Source organism: Zingiber officinale, chromosome 6A, assembly GCF_018446385.1.
Source record: "Zingiber officinale cultivar Zhangliang chromosome 6A, Zo_v1.1, whole genome shotgun sequence".
NCBI lineage: Eukaryota > Viridiplantae > Streptophyta > Magnoliopsida > Zingiberales > Zingiberaceae > Zingiber > Zingiber officinale.
In genome coordinates this window covers 75260826-75278312 of record NC_055997.1, presented here as the reverse complement: position 1 = coordinate 75278312, position 17487 = coordinate 75260826, and the positions used below count along the sequence as shown (strand labels likewise).

The 17487-nt window shown below is 35.2% G+C and overlaps 1 protein-coding gene and 1 pseudogene across 1 annotated transcript; one reads left to right on the top strand and one right to left on the bottom strand.

Moving 5' to 3' along the window:
* Window positions 1-10061: 10061 nt before the first annotated feature.
* On the bottom strand, window positions 10062-17225 carry LOC121996586 (annotated as a pseudogene).
* On the top strand, window positions 10463-11701 carry LOC121994943 (remorin 1.4-like). Its single transcript, XM_042548818.1, has 4 exons — window positions 10463-10589; window positions 11152-11275; window positions 11335-11416; window positions 11513-11701. Exons 1-4 carry the CDS (start codon window positions 10463-10465, stop codon window positions 11699-11701), a joined length of 522 nt encoding a protein of 173 aa, XP_042404752.1.
* Window positions 17226-17487: the final 262 nt, after the last annotated feature.

The window sequence follows — 17487 nt, the reverse complement described above, 5'->3', positions numbered from 1 at the left end:
AACAGCAAACAGATTCACAAACACTCTCACAATCATCACAACTATAACAACAAATTCACAAAAACTCTAACAATTAGCTCATACTTTAACACAAATATAATCACAACATTCGCAAACTAAGTTCAAACCATGTTCACAACCAACAATCCAACCAAGTTCACAACCAAAAATCCAAACCAGTTTAAAACAAGTCCATACCATCATGTTTCAATCCAAAAGTGCACAACATCAAAGCCTAAGACGAAGGAGGAGGAGGTGGAGCTAAAGATGAATCATGGATAAAGGAATCTAATACTCCAGGTGCCAATCGGTTAAATATTTGTTCAAACATATCTTGTCTTGATTTAATTGATGCTAACTCTTCTTGGGTGTTTGCTAGCTAAATTTTGGTGTTCGCTAACTCATCTTGGGTCGATTCAAGTCTTTCACGCAATGCAACATTAGTTGATATGGATGAGGATGTGACATCTGAAGAAGTGGACCTAACTGGCTTTGACCCACTTCCAAGTCCTCTGATGTATCCAGACCGAGTGCCGAGGACCTAATATAAAATTGTGAAGATAATAAAACATATGATATGATGATATATTGAGCATATGAAGATTTATAACATATGTATCCAGACCATATGGTTCATGAAATCTTGCTTTTGAATAAACACTTTAGTATTTTAGGCCTTTACATTTGCTTTATGTTTTGGCCTTTAGAAAAACATGAACAACGATTATACATTGAAACACTCTTACAAACTTGGCATATTTTTGGATTTGGCTAAAACCTGTTGTTATAGTTGGCATACATTGAGACACATTGAGACAATCCTTTGGATTTGGATTATACATTGAGACACTCTTACATTGAGACTTACCCTAGTCCAGTCATAATGCACAAATTTTTAGTGAATTGGCATCCCAAATCATCCTTATCTGTGATGCTTTTTAGCATATATATGTATCTCCATGTGTTAATTTGTCTAATTAAATTCACTAGCTTATTCTCAACTCTTCTATCGAGACATGTCATATATATTTTGAAAAATGAAAATTTGAGCATGTTATTAAATAATATTCTCACGAACCTGATCACAAACTGTATCTATAATTTGGACTACATCGATGCCATGTTCTGGATTTTGTGATAGAATGTACTCATCACGTAGTCTCGCCATATCATCCTGGAAAAAACAAACATGTTAAAAATATTGTAAAAAATAATTATGCACAGTTAAGAATAAATTTACTAAATAAGGTCATAATATACATATACAGTTTTTGTCGTGTCCCCGATCCACCCTTTCTTCGAGCTGTAATGAGTTTCATTAAAGACAGTAATCCGATCTTTTCTTTGTAACTGATCGGTCTAAAAAAAATAATGTGTTAATATTTTAATCAACAAACAATATAAGATAACTATAAAATTAACACTTACACTATTGTAATTATACTGGATGAATAATATAGAACCTCCGCGATGGTTATATGGGAGTTTCCCTCGATTTTCAACATTTATTGCAAATTGTTTCTACAACACAGATTTTGTATAAACAAAACAAAAGTTATAGAACAAATAATTAAATTTTTATATAAATAAGACATTTGTTATAGAATGAGTTACCTGAAATGCCTCAGATTCAAACAGAGCACACATATAGTCCCAATCATCTTGAGTCTTACAGAACTCAATCGGAATATGTTGTCGGCGCTCAACAGGAGGAAGGTACGATAGCTTCTTATAATAGTTATGCATTTTAGATCTATTGTCTCTATATCGTGCACTCATCAATCGGTCGGTCTCCTTCATGACCGACGATGAACCCTCCTGAAAACTTATATCAAAACCAGACTAAAAAAATACATTTATTTTGCACATGGTTAGTAATAAAGGAGTGGTTATAAATATGTTGAATTACTTTACTTATTGATATTCGATCATATATCATCCTTTTATTCTCAACGGGAATGTGCTTTCAACTCTTAACTTGTAAGGGAGCAAACTTCTTTACTGAGAGGCCTAACTCGGTCATAAATGAAGCTGCATTAGGGCCAATGGAATGTCCATCACTCTGACGGAAAGTAACAGGCAATCTACCCCGATCACTGATCTGACGTCGCAGCCGATCAAAATGTGTGCCACGTGTCTCCCTACATAGCGGTCGGCCTGTAAATGCAATAATGTTAACAATCAACAGATGAAATATCTAAATAAAATTTTTCTAAATTAAATACAAAACAACTAACCACTGGAAGAACTATCATCTACAGGTGTCTCCAAAACTGGTAAATGTTCAATCCTCTTAGGCGGCATGGCTATCACATATTCATCATATATAGATCAACAAATATGTATCAACATATATAGATATCTACAAGTAATGAATTAAAAATAAAGGAAAGCATATTTACCATGTTCATAAAAATTAATCACCACTATCATCTGAAAGAGATAATTGATCATCTGTGTCACTAATACTATCAATTTCAATATCTTCATCCTCATCGTTAAGAAAACTTTGAGCATCCCTAACTAGCTCCACTTGTGCATTTGGCATATTTATATGTTGATGCTCAACATCTAATCTACAAAGTTGGGATATCTCTAATTCTTCACCAACTACTAAAGTTGCTTCATTACAAGAATTATCTTGGTTAGTCTCAATATTGAAATTATTTTCGGATTCAATTTCTTCTGATACTTCATCAACTTTAGTTACTTCATATATTTCTCGGTGTTGAACCTTTTGCACTACCTTCCAATGGCCTCCACGCTTTATATCATTTAAATAATAAACTTGGTTTGCTTGGTTGGCCAAAATGAATGGGACATCAACGTACCATGTTTTAGAAGTGTCAATAGATAACAGACCAAACTCTTCAACTATTGATTTTTTTTTTCGGATTACATTGGAACCATTCACACCAAAATAATTGTACTTTATATCTGAAAGAGTAAAATAGTTGAACAACATCCTTCAACACTCCAAAAAAATCTAAATTGTCACCATCATCGGATGATGGTACGCTAACCCCGCTATTCTGAGTAGTTCTGCGAACATCATGAGATTTTGTATGGTATCGAATACCATTTACAATACATGCATCATATAGTTGAACTTCAACATCAGGTCTCATTGCTAAATAATATAACTCGTTTGTGATTTCTGAATTTGTTAAATTCTTTAACTTTATCATTCTATCCCTAAACCATTGTGGAAAATCTTGCTCGTGGTATTGGAGAAGTTGATTTGAATAAACTTTATGTGATAGAAGTTATAGATGTTCACTGCAGAAACAAATAATTATTTTACAATTGTATAATGAAATATAAACAATAAAATTACATAAGATAAAAACTTACTTCCTATATTGGTCAACTTCCTTACAATTGTTGAGAATATACCAATGTGCTTTCTTATACAAAGTCAAAGGCAATTTTAGATTATGTGGATTGCCAAATACTCTTGTTTGTTGTGAGAAAACACTTAAATTGCATGTTACTGGTTGAACATCTTGGTTTCGTTCTAGCCTACTAAATCTTGTCTCAATTTGACTCATATATAAGGAACTGAAAGTCAATGCCTCATTTACAATATACCCTTCTGTTAGCTAGAGCCCTAGAGCCAATCATTTGATGATTGTATTTTGGACTTATTGTATCATATTCTATATAAATAAAGGCATTTGGATTTTGGTTATTATACTTACTTGTATTGGTGCCAAATAAACTAAGTATAATAATGTCCTTGAGTAGACGGTTATCACCTATATCAATCGGTTAGTTGAACCGATAGTGAGATGATATAGGGAACACTACTCTTAATCATTCCTAGTCGAGTATTAACATTTAGGGACAATGTTAATGCAATAAGACTAACATGTAGGTCAACTCGATGACTTGATCTCACAAGTCATGGATATAGAGATATCAAGTTGACACATGGGTATACATTAGAGAATGTATACTGAATGACCCGCCATGAGAAAGTATCATGGATCGTTATATGAGTGTCATATACTTTCTCATGTGGCTATTAGTATGACTACTAGTCCTTAGACCTGAAGTCACCATGGATCCCTACATAAGGAGTTATGTACTTTGGTTTCGTCAAACGTCACCCGTAACTGGGTGGACTATAAAGGCGATTACTGGGTATGTAATGAATTATGCAGAGGGATGTGAGTGATGTAGATGAGATCTATCCCTCCTATATGATGGGAGTGACATCGATATTCTTGATAGAGTGAGACCACGAAGTGCATGGTCATGCCCAAATGAGTCAATATAAGATATTGAGCTCATTTGATTTAGTGAGTCTACTTGGAGTTCAAGATTTAGATTGATCAGAGGATGACACGGTCTATGCCTCACATTGATCAATCTAGATGTCTAGGATAGAAGGACACTTGTCATATATTGTGAGGAGTCACAATTAGTAGTCACAAGGTGATGTTGGATCTCAACATTCTTGTAACATTGGGTAGTAATGATGTGTTGCTAGATACCGCTCATTACTTATGTTCCTAAATGGGTTTAGGGGCATTGCCAACGTTACAAGAACCTATAGGGTCACACACTAAGGACAATTAGATGGAGATTAGGTTCATATGATGAACCAAGAGGATTAGATTCATTTGATGAATCAAATTGGATTAAGAGTAATCTTAATTGGGCTAACTTGAGTTGGACTCAAGTGGATTCATGTATTCAATGAGTCTAATTTAGATTATGACTCATTAAATTAACTTAATTTAATGAATTAGATTCATTATATTAAGTTGGCTTGAATCAAATGGTTAGATTAGATCAACCATGGAAGAGATTTGGTCAAGTTTGACTTGACTTGAGAGGAAGATTAAAAGTCAAGTTTGACTTGACTTTATGCCACCTCATTGGTGAGTTGGCATTGATGTGGACCAATGATGTTACTCCACATCATCATGGGTGCCACCTCATGGAAGTTACAAAGCCATTTTCTTTAATAGCTTCACATTAATTGCACTTAATGCAATTTTTGGGAGTTACACTTTGAATTGGCCGACCACTTTTGAATGGGAATGGAATTGATTTTCCTCATTCAAGTGCATTATTCCTTCTTCTTCCTCTTGGAGCTCTCTTCCTCTCCCTCTCCTCCTCAACTTGGCCGAACCACACATAGGTGCTAGCACACCTCTTTGTGTGTTTTTCTCCACCTACGAGTCCGTGTGGATACTTCTAGAGGAGTATCTATCTTGATACTCTTGAGATCCGGCATTTTGAACGAGCGGGATACGCAAAAGGCACGCGCCGAAGGTATAACTCTTTTCATGTAGATCTAGGAGTAGATCTAAGTAGAAACTCGTACTCGTAATTTTGTTTTTGAAATCTTTTCTTCGCACGAGATCCGTTGGCTAGGGTGATTCGGGGTTTTCGCGACGCGAAAACGCGATTTTCGCGGCCCGAAAAACCCAACACCTTCTGCAATAGATCCTTCAGGCCTTGCTTTATTACGAACATACTTTTTTAGTCTGCCCAAATATCGTTCAAAAGGATACATCCATCGTGAAGAAACAGGTCTAGCTCACATGGCTTCACAAGGTAAATGAATTGCCAAATGAACCATAATGTCAAAAAATGCTGGAGGAAATATTTGTTCCATCTTACATAATATGAAGATTATTTCCTCCTCCATTTTACATAAGTCCGCTAAGTGTAAAGATCTTGTAGTTAGCTTTTTGAAAAAATCAGATAACTCAATTAGTGTGTCGCATATATCTTTTGAAAAGAATTTTCGTACGGCCACTGTAAGTATTCTTTGCAACAAAACATGACAATCATGTGATTTTAGTCCATGTAACTTTCCATCATTTGCATTCACATTTCTAGATATATTAGTAGCATATCCATCAGGAAACTTCACGGATTTTAAAAATTGACAAAATTCACATCTTTCTTCTAATGTCAATGTGTAACTTGCATATAGTTACTAAATTTGTTTCCAACTTTCTTTAAATGCAATTCACTTCTAATTCTCATATCCTACAAGTCTAACCTTGCTTTAAATGTATCCTTTGACTTTTCATCTATATTAAATAATGTGCCAACTAAAGCGTCGCAGATGTTTTTTTCTATGTGCATCACATCTCAATTGTGTCTCAACTTTAAATCTGACCAATACTTTAACTCAAAAAATATAGACTTTTTTACCCAATTGGTTTCATCCAAAGAACGCTGCCGCTTTTTTACTTAATGTAGGATCCTTACTGAATGTTACTTGGGGTAATGCATTTAACTGTGCTAAAATCTCATAACCATTAAGTCTTCGTGGTGGTCCTTCTTGTTCAACCTTTCCATTGAAATTCTTATTTCTACGCCATGGGTGTTGCACATTCAAGAATCGACGGTGACATGTATAATATATTTTACTCCGTAATCTTTGGGATTTAGTTTCATCAAGACATACTGGACATGCTTTATAACCCTTTGTGCTCCATCCAGACACTGTTCCATATGCTGGAAAGTCATGAATGGTCCATATCACAGCAACATGTAATTGAAATACTTGTTCAGTCGATGCATCATATGTTTCCACCCCATCATCCCATAGCTTCTTCAGTTCGTTGATCAAAGGCCATAAGTACACATCTATCTCTTTCTCAGGTGATTTAGGACCAATAATTAAAAGAGACATTATCAAATATGATGGCTTCATCATTTCCCATGGTGGTAAATTATAATTTACAAGTATAACAGGCCACATACTATAAGCATTTGACATGTTTCCAAATGGATTAAAACCATCAATAGCCAACCCTAAGTGAATACTTCGTGTGATGTGTCAAATTCATTCCATGATTCACTATCTGTTGAATGCCTTAATACACCATCTATTTCAACCCATTTTTCTTTATGTCATCTTATATCTTTTGCTGTATGTTTGGCAATAAACAACCGCTTAAGTCTGACCTTCAAAGGAAAATATCGAAGAATTTTTTGAGCATTCTTTTTCTTATTCATCCCATCATACTTGTATCTGGGCTCCTTGCACACTGGACATATATCTTTATTCTCGTGCTCACCCCAAAATAATATACAATCATTCTTACATGCATGTATCTTCTCATATGTCAATCCTAACTCTTTTAACATTTTTTTTGCTTCATAATGAGAGTTTGGAATCACATTCGGTTTTGGAAATGCCTCTTGCAATAACTGAAGTAACATATCAAAAGATTTATTGCTCCACCCATTTAACACATTAACATGCATTAACTTGACAAAAAAACTGAATGCAGAAAAATTAATACAAGTGTGATACAACTCTTTTTGTGCTTCTTCAAACATTGAGGTATAACTTCCTCTAATATCATCTACATTAATATCATCTAATTGAGGTCCACTGGTATTGATATTTTTTGCATTTCTTAAATCAGTAATCATATCTTCAAAATCATCTTCTTGATCATGTTCCTCTTCATTGACAATATTTATATTAATAGATGATGTAGTAGCTTCTCCGTGAAAGTTTCCAACTTTGTATAATTTATCAAATCTCCACCTATAAAGATGTCCTCTAATATAATCCAACTCATATTTAAACAAATTGTCCCACTTTCAACATGAGCAATGAATTTTAGATAAATTCAAACTTATCATATAATTCTCTGTTACCTTTAAAAATTGATTTAGTCCATTTATATATTCAGGCTCAATCCGATTCTCAATCATTATCCAACTTTTATCCATATTTATAACCTGATTAATAATATAAAAAAAATCATATTATTCAATAAAATAATCCAAAAATTAATTAATAGCATCAAAAGAAACCTAAAATTATCATCTAAGTATTAAAATAAAAAATTATCATTATCATCTAAAAATAGGCTGGATGACTAAGAAATTTTCTACACATGTGGCCTAAAATGACTATATTATCATCTATCATTATCATTATCATCTATACTATAAAGAACTAAACTAGACATTATCATCTATACTATAAATGACTATATTACCAAAAAATATTACAATTCTAAACTAGGTAGGCAAGATTTAACACAAAGCTAAGATTAATTTTAATTACCAAGCTAAGATTTGACACAAACATGAGGAGTGGACGGGGATAGCAAAAATGTAGGTAAGAGATCACCAAGGGCTAAAGAACTAAACTAGACAGAAGCACATAAAGATGAATAAAAATGGAAAACACAACTAACAGAAGGTTTCGAGTTTCAATTAATGCTCACTCCTGCGAAATTAACATTATCTTCTATACTATGTACTCCTTCTGTGAAACCAGATGAACCGAGATATTTCATGTCTACTATGTACTTTTGAATTAAATCAAAAACTAAAGGAACAAGAAGCAGAACAGTGCAGATTTGAATGAAAAAGAGTAAACTTTGACGCAAAGAGGTACGAGTATAATAAACACTACATTACGAACCTATTTCGTGGAAAGAACTGATGTGAAGCACGTTCAAGTGGAAGAACACAAATTCACAGCAATAACAGACAATAATAGGAGCAGGAAGGAGGGAAGAGTTGCCTCGCCGGAAGGAAGGAAGAGTCGGGGCGTTCGGTGCAGCATCAGGGGAGTCTCGCAAGAGGAGGGAGGGCGCAGGAATGAGGGAAGAAGAATCGCGGAATCGCCAAATGAGGGAGGAAGAATCGCGGAATCACGTGCATCGGGAGGAAGAAAGGGTCGGTGCAACGTTGGGGGAGTCTCGCCGGAGGAGGGATGGCGTAGGAATGAGCGAGGAAGAATCCCGGAATCGCCGAATGAGGGAGGAAGAATCGCGCGCGTCGGGAGAAAGAAAGGGTCGGGGCAGAATTAGGGCTTATAACGGATATTATCGGCGAAATTCCTAAATTCATTGCTAAGTATTGTTTAGCGACGAAAAAAACACTTTCGCTGCAAACATCTTAGCGGCGAAAAAATTAAATTCGTTGCTAAGTGTTTTTTAGCGACGAATAAACTGTTTTCGCCGCAAACATCTTAGCGGCGAAACCATTAAATTCGTCGCTAAAAAAAATACTTAGTCACGAAATAAACAGTTTCGTTGCAAATATTTTAGTGGCGAATTAATTCGCCGCTAGTTTCGTCACAAACATATATTTTTTAAAAAAAGGAAAAAGTTTGTGTCGGTACTATATTTAGTCGCAAATATCGTTATTTAGCTACGATATTCTATTTTGTTGCTAATAATTCGTCACTATTTTTCTAATTTTTTGTAGTACTTATCGGTTCAAAAGTAAAGCATTAAACCCCTTAAGTTTGATCGACTTGAGAGTCGGTCGGTCTAACCCCTTAGGTTCGACCAGCTTGAGGCCCGACCGATCTTAGCCCGAGTGGTCTGTAGTCCGATCGCACTAGACCCAATAACTTTAGCGCTAGGTGACTACCCAGACCAAGTAAGGAATATTCTCTTTCATTAACTTTAACCGTCACATCATCTTATTAGGACTATCATATCATCTTCTAGGTTCATTCGTTACAACATGTATCAACCTTAAAAAAAATAGAGCTAAAAAATAAACCATAATATATACAAAATTAATAAGAAAATACAAATTAACACGTTGAGTTTAATGTATAAATTTTATGACATTAAATGAATGTTTATGTAAGATTTAACCTTTTTCTTTTTTTGCCACAAATAAATTGATACTTTTCTTCGTTAAATAACTTTATAGATACATCCTTAGGCAATACCTTTCTTGTCCCTACATTCTTTGATTTAATACACACTATCTAAAATTAATTAAATATTTATTTTAAAAATAATGAGTTGTAGCTAACATTCAATATCTGTAATTTTAAAAATGTAATTTTTTCTAAAATTTAGTTTTTAAGAAAACTAACCCTCACTCATTTTTCAAAAACACCCCAAAAATTATCTAGACTATGATTCCTTGATAGGAAAGAAAGAGGATAAAATTTTGAATTTATAAAATTGAATGTTAAAAATATTTTTAAAAATTGGAAAACATGAAATTACACTTAAAGCATTTTTCTTAGCAGAAGGGCCATGAGAAAAATGTTTCCCCCAAATGCTTGTCTTTCCGTTGTAGGAAACAAGCCCTTAAATAATTGTTCATCCATAACTTCATTTTGAAGCTTATTCTTCATTACAAATATGAATGGAGATTCAGCAAATGAAAGCTTAATGTACAATCTGTTCAAACAATTACGGTACGCATTGGCTCTCACCTTCTCTTTTGTCATCGTCCTCATCTGCGCCCTCGTCATTTGTCGTCAAATGATACATTGTTCATACAAGCTTAATTATCAAACACTAACCTTCTTTTGTCGAACAGAGTTGAACTGATGATGACTTGTTCCAAATGCAACAATCTAGAGAACAAATGAGCAAGGCAAAAGCTAACATTGTGTTCGTGATGGCGGTCGTGACGTCTGCATATATATGCTATTAGTTTGATAGAAGAAGAGTTGCAAAACAAGAATGAGCTGAGTAACCGATCAATGACGCAACCAATATCTGTAAACAAAAGTACAAGAGGAGGAGATAGCATGGACAAAGCAACTAGATATAGCAAAATATCCAGATGGCTTAGCTGCAAGGAAGCAACAGATGAAAGGTCACAACCAGGTAGTACTTTTTCGCAAGCTATTTCACAAGAACAGTTGGTAACTTGTATCAAAATTATGCGAAAACTCACCACTACACGCAATTTTGTTACATAAATGCTATTTAACAACTAATTGGCATGTAAGTCGAATTTGGCACAATTTTGACACAAAAATTTGTCAAATGAATAGTAGAAAAAAGTTATTTAGTATAATATGTGAGACAACACCTGAATTGGGTTTCTTTTTATAATACGAGGATCCAACTCTGAATTCTTAGTTAACAAGAGCCATATCCGGTGAGGAAATAACAACTAAAAGTAATCCCACATAGAAACTCACAAAGCAAACAAAATTCATGAAATCAAAGAATATATGGAGGACTCAAACCTTCTTATAGACCAAAAATCAAGGCCAATTCCTGTGAAAGATATAATGTTTTTTTCCGAAAAACTTGAGACAACTTCTAAAAATTTAACAAACTTGTAAAAATTTAAAGCCTACAAATTCTAAAGTCCAATCTCTGATTTTGAACAGCAATGTTACTAACTTTGTCTGAGAAGTATCTAAATGATTGCATGCAGGCAGCAGGAGGCAAATCTCAGGGAGACAAACTACAGATTCTAGAGGAAGAACAATTGATTCCATGAGATTGCAAGGAAAAGTTGATGCATGGGAGATGGCTAAATTGGATAAAATAAGAAAAAGGTAGGTTATTAGAACTTTATTATCAATTAAAAAAAACGTTTATCAGAACTGCTTTGCAGGTATGAAAAGATGAAGATTACTATTCTTGAATGGGAGAGCAATAAGAAGTCCAAAGCCAAACAGCATTTGGAGCGAAAACAGGTTAGCAATTACTTACTTTTCTTTACCATCATTGTCATCATCATCAGGTCGTGTCATCAGTTGGCTTCTTGGTCTGAATTTTGTAGGGGGATCCAGATTCTGGAACGCAGACAAGCAAGAGCATTGAGTGAATACCGTGATGAGGTACTGAGGATCGACAAATTTGCTGAGGAAGCAAAAGCCATTATGGAGGAAAGGAAGAGAAATGATGAGCTGGTGGTGTTGGAGAAAGAGAAGAGGATGAGATCCATGGGGAGAGTTCCACGTCGATGCTTGTGTTTCTGAAAATTTAATCAACAGAGAAGAAACTCACAGCATCAGCACAAGTTACAGGAAATTTGCTTGCAAACATGATATTGATATTTGTATGAAGAATACTAACATCTCCTCTAACTTGATATGTATTTGCTTTAGAGTACAAGTTATCTAACAAAAGAATATAACAATGCAGTAATCAGAGACAAACTTTAATATCTAGCTCCTCTGTACTGGAGTGTTTGATATTGGATATCGCACTCATATCGGAGTAAATACATGAGACAAAGAGTTTGCAAGAAATTAGAGTTTGAACACAAAACACAGGAAAGCTACAAAAGGATATCTTCATGCTTGTAGAGCAGAAGATAGTCCCAAGTTCTTCTGTGAGTTGATTAGGGATGTCAAGAACCGAATTCAAATAATAAATTGAATCAAGTCCATCTGAAAAATTGATTTCCTAGATTTCAGGTTGGATTTTAGAGATGATTTTTTTTATATAAAACCGAAATTAATTATATAAATCTATAGTTATAAACAATTATATACTATATAGTTATTATTTATACAGTGGCAAAGAGTCGCAAAAATAAAAATTGATTGTATTTTCCCCACATTATAAAATGGCTAAGTTTTTGAATAACTAACTTGGCAAGATTAAAAACCCAAAGAAGATTCATAAACCATGGAAAAACAAGAACTGAAATCAGAACTAACCTGACCGAATATTTAGGATTCAAGGATTTAAGTCAGGTTCAGACACAATCAAGAGTCAAATAATATCGCCAATGGAAAAAACTTGACTGCAGAGCCAATTAATATAAAACCAATGGAAAACACTTGGCTATACCTTTGTAGGGTGACTTGCATCTGGCATTCAATACTAAGCCTAGAATCTTCCTTCTTATATTTGGAAATCAATCACACAATCATAGAGCTTCTCAGATGCTTCAATGGTGCGTAATATACCATATGGTTCTTTAGTTTTGCCATTAGCTAAACATTTGTGAGATTTTGTAAGGGTATTCTCCTTAAAGATTCCTTTGTGTGGGACATGATTCTTTGCTACAGCATATGGTGCAGGACTGCTCGTCAAATCTGTTTGAGAGGACAATAGATGACTAAGTTGGATATGAATTTGTAAAACAAGCATTAGTTGCTGAAAACTAATTTCTCTAAGTATAATTAGAATTTCATAGACCAAAACAGGATCTTCCATGCATAGTAGCAGGCCTTTTGGTTATATCTTATTTGCCTTCTTTCTTTGCATAAGTTCTACCAATGAAGATTGAACCATCGCAACTGATGCATTGGGACCACAAATAAATTTTAAAAAAAAACACATTTCAACCATTTCTTGTTCACAAACCCAACTAGCTAATGATATTGTTGCTGCTGTTTAGGGTTTTGGGATCAAATTCCACCTTAATGACTTGGGTAGGTTTATCCTTCACTTGCTCTATAGAGAAAGGATCTTACTTTGTTCATGATCTTTCAATATCCTGATTCCTGTTACTCACTTTGCTAAATTGCTTAACTTCTCCAGACAATGAACCATTAACATTGATCGTTTTTTCACATCAATATGCAGGATCTTACGGACTCAGTTTTTTAATTCCTTGGCAAGTTTCATGCTTTTATGCAATATTTTCCTTGATAGTTTTGAGGCTCAACTTTTTGTTGATAGTCCAATACTGCAGCATGAGCTATACTACAAATTTTTACAAAACCATTGGCTAAAAGTTTGAATCTATCAATTGTCATTGATAAGTAAATAAATAACTAAGAATCATAAACAAGCTATAAGTACACATGCATATCATACTACAGTAATATATATACACAAACTGACAAAGTTCAGGCATTGAATAGATTACTAATGCTATGTGCAATAAAGACCAAAACATTCATAAAATTGAGTGTCGAGAATAATAATAAAAAAGCCATATTACCTCTAAGAGTACTTGATGTTGCTTCTTTTACATTGTGTAGGTTGTTGCGTGTCACACATAGCCAGGAGTGTTTCCTCTCATGCTCTTCTTTTATTGAGATTGGAATATGCCAATGACCTCTCTCATTTTCCTGATAGTTCCAGAAAAGCAACCTTGCCTATTATGGCTACATATCTTTAGGAATGTTTATTTTTAATCGCAATTAAAAAAAGGCAGGCCGGTGCACGAAGCTCCCGTCATGCGAGGTCCCGGGGAAGGATCCATTGTACGCAGCTTTACCCTGCTTTTTTGCAAGAGGTTGTTTCCAAGATTCGAACCAGTGACCTTTTGGTCACATGGCAACAACTTTACCGTTGCACTAAGGCTACCCTTCATTTTTAATCATAATCATAGTAAATAATGACTTAATTGCTAGGCGAGTGTACTCCAATCACATCTTAACTTTTGAATCCTTATCCTAGTCTTTAATTTCATCCCATGATGCTTGCATATTAAGATCATATTTACCTTCCAATATCATGTGTGCATAGGTAGCGTATTAGAAGACAGATCCTACAAATGATGTGGACAATACTACCACATCATTGTGTTTCAATAATGTTCATCATTGAAAATGAATGCACCTACAACTTCTCAATTAATTAAGCAATAAAACATGCTAGTTAAAGATTCTTTAACTCTGTTATTACCTTTTCTTGAAAATTTCTAACTATTAACTCAGTTACTGAAGCATACCTGAATAATAATAGAACATGGAGGTGGCATATGAAACTCCAAACTTCCATTATGGAAAGTGAAATGCACCTGTCATAGGGGCAAGTCATGAGTGGCACCTTCACAATGAGATTTAAAATTGTTTCTATTATCAATAATATAGTTCCCTGCTAGGTTATCTTGGAGATGTATCAGAAATTTGAATAAGAAATAGCATACCCTGTCTTGTCATATTACAAGAGTGGAAAAGTGAAAAGAAAAGGCTAAAAGGATGTATGCATGAAAATTTCACAATATATAAGATTTCACATCCACAAAATTATGCAACGTCGATTGCAAATGTACAACTAGGAACAACTTGTAACCCATGTATTGAGGTTTCTTTTCCTTTTAAGATTTCATGATATGTCAATAACATTTATTAAAGAATATCAGAATTCAAATAGTTCAGGAGTATTTATATTTACCTGATGTCTTTCTTTCCATCTTGGAATGAAGTTATTGCCTAAGACCTGGAATGTGTGGTCTCTCATCTCGTCATTTGTCACAATAAGACATTTAAATTTTATAGCTGCATATAACCAGTACCTGGACAATATGTTATTATCCATGATAACATACTTTTAAGGAATATCAGATAATATCTCAAGAAAGGATAATATCTTAAAAGAAGATAGAAACATTGAGAAAGAAAACTTTTCGACTCCATATTCTCCATGTCAGTGCTAGTAAATATGTTGAAATAATTTGCTTTTCTCCAACAATACTGAGTTATGTCAGGCAGTGCCCTTGTTCTTTCTCTAATTCGTTATTTTAATGCATGACATACACAACTTTTAAATATGTTGAAACAGTGTGTATTCTGTATTAATCAGATAGAATTCCATGTTCTTTAACAGTGAACTTTAAAAAAACCAAGAAAAGAGTAAAGCCCGCACCAATCATCATTAGATCCAGTAGGAGTTTCATAAAGCGCATCTGCATTCTTCCATTTCTCCAAATACTTCATGTTCATAGGATCTTTCATCTTGTTTCCAATGAGTCGTTTATTATGTACAATAATAAGTGGGCATCTCTTCATAGGTAGTTTCTGCCGTATGGCATTAACAACAGCACTGACCTAAAGGGGGAAAAAAACTCAAGAGGAAGATTAATACAACAGGAACACTAAATAAAAGCAAAAGTTCAAAGTATATTTGTCAACATTTTCTTGATGCACACCTTATTAACTGAGAACCGCTTCTGACTATAGAGAGCAACATTTGCTGCATCTACAACAGCTTCAAAAGGGCCATAGTAGTCCAACCATTTCTGTAATCAGAAATCGAGTTGTTAGTAACAAAACAAAATCATGCAAATTGCTGGTGAAAACAATTAGACATAATTTCGAAAATTGCAATTGACTGAACATTATAGTCAACATTTTACATGTTTGAAATGAATGAACTAAATACTCTCTCCGCATTACTGGACAGTGATTTCAGGAGGAAGATCATACTTGAAACTTCTGAAAATTTGAATTCCTTTCTCTCTTGTTGGCCAGTGATGCAACAGACTTGGCAAAGCTTTCTGTCTCAACTGGATCAAGATCGATGGTTGCCAATTTGTGACCACAAGACATGCAGACACCATCTGGATCTACTGATGTGTGTGCCACACTCCATTTCCCTTTACCGAGCCAACCAAGCCCATGCCACCCCCCTCCACCATTCTCAACTGCCTCTGCTAATTTTTTCACATCCCATTTCCTTTTCCCCAGTCTTGATGCAGTCGAACTCTTGAACCAAGCCTCAATCAGCTCTGCTGTGGATGCAGAGACCTGTCTCACATTGGTTCTAAGCTTGTGTAGCAGACACCTTGTCACCTCTGCGAGCCGCAATGCTAATTCTTAGAAGTGCTTCCAACTCTGGTTCTTCAGGTTGGATGCCATTTTCCGACATGTGAGCTTCAACTTCGAATGCCTTATCAATGTCGCCTTTGTTGCAGAAGGTGAACAATGCAGGACCATACGACCGCACCCTTGCAGTTATACCCAAAAGCTTCATTCGCTTAACACAATCAAAGGCCATGTCACCATCGTCCATGGACATTGCTATTCGAGCCACAGATGTTAGAGCTGCTTCGCTCATGGCAATCTTCTCCAAGCACATTTTTTCATATATCTCAAGTCCTCTGGTTCGAGCATAGTCTCTGATGTCATCGCTTACTAGAATCGGAACAGAAGCTCTTCTACTTCCTTGGTCTGCATCTGCAACCAAATCTCCATCAATATGCCAATCTGGATCGGATTTAGAATTAACACTACCACTTTTAGCAGGATGAACGATGCCAACCGCCGCAGAAGAGCAAAGGTAAAGCAGCACATTGTAGTGGTACTGCTGCAATTTTATTCCTTGGCCGACCGCGGAGTCGTAGACGGCAATGGCTTCCATGACATCACCAGTTTTGGAGCAGGAATCCAGCTTAATTTTCATCTGCTTTCCAGAAACCCTAGCCTCGGATATCTTGCCGTCCTTCTTCATCCACCTGTCGACTCCATTTTCACTCACGCTTCTCGCCAAAGGTTCCGCCTTTTCACCTCTCGGCCACAAATTACCCTTCCTAGGTTTAGGGATTGCATACTCCACAAGAATCTTCTCCTGGGGCGGCCGTTCTCTGTGAAGTGCTCGATGCTCGGTGTGGGCTCCATGAGCGTTGCCGCAGGAAGAGAGATCGGAGAAGGCGTGGACGACGGTGGGGGTGAAGGGGGACGACAAGTGGAGGAAGAGGAAGCGGGGAAAGAAACGAGCTTTGAGAGGGAATCGAGACGGTGAAGTGCAGAATTCCACAGAGAAGGAAGAAATGAGGAAGTCGCTATGCACGGAAGCCATGCAGCGACGGAGAGACTTCAAAAAGGATAAGATTCTTAAAACAGATTTATAAATATAAATATTCACATAATATTTTGTTTCACCCTTGAAAATGATACCTTTTTAAAAATCCCCTCTAAATTGGAAGGTCTCGAAAACAAAGGAATTAAAAAAAAATCAGAAATAAATTATGACCATAATACTAATGATATTTTTGCGTTTTAGAAGGTAAACAAAGGAATTTTATGTTTTTTTCCCAGATTTTTAAGGGTAAAAAAATAAAAAGGTTTTTTTTTATTTA

What these genes read in the sequence shown, in the direction of transcription:
- LOC121994943 (XM_042548818.1), top strand. Translation starts at nt 10,463, where the DNA reads ATGACGCAACCAATATCTGTAAACAAAAGTACAAGAGGAGGAGATAGC. An exon ending in TTGGATAAAATAAGAAAAAG is followed by an intron (nt 11,276 to 11,334) that starts GTAGGTTATTAG and finishes ACTGCTTTGCAG; the next exon opens with GTATGAAAAGATGAAGATTA. An exon ending in AGCATTTGGAGCGAAAACAG is followed by an intron (nt 11,417 to 11,512) that starts GTTAGCAATTAC and finishes AGGGGGATCCAG; the next exon opens with ATTCTGGAACGCAGACAAGC.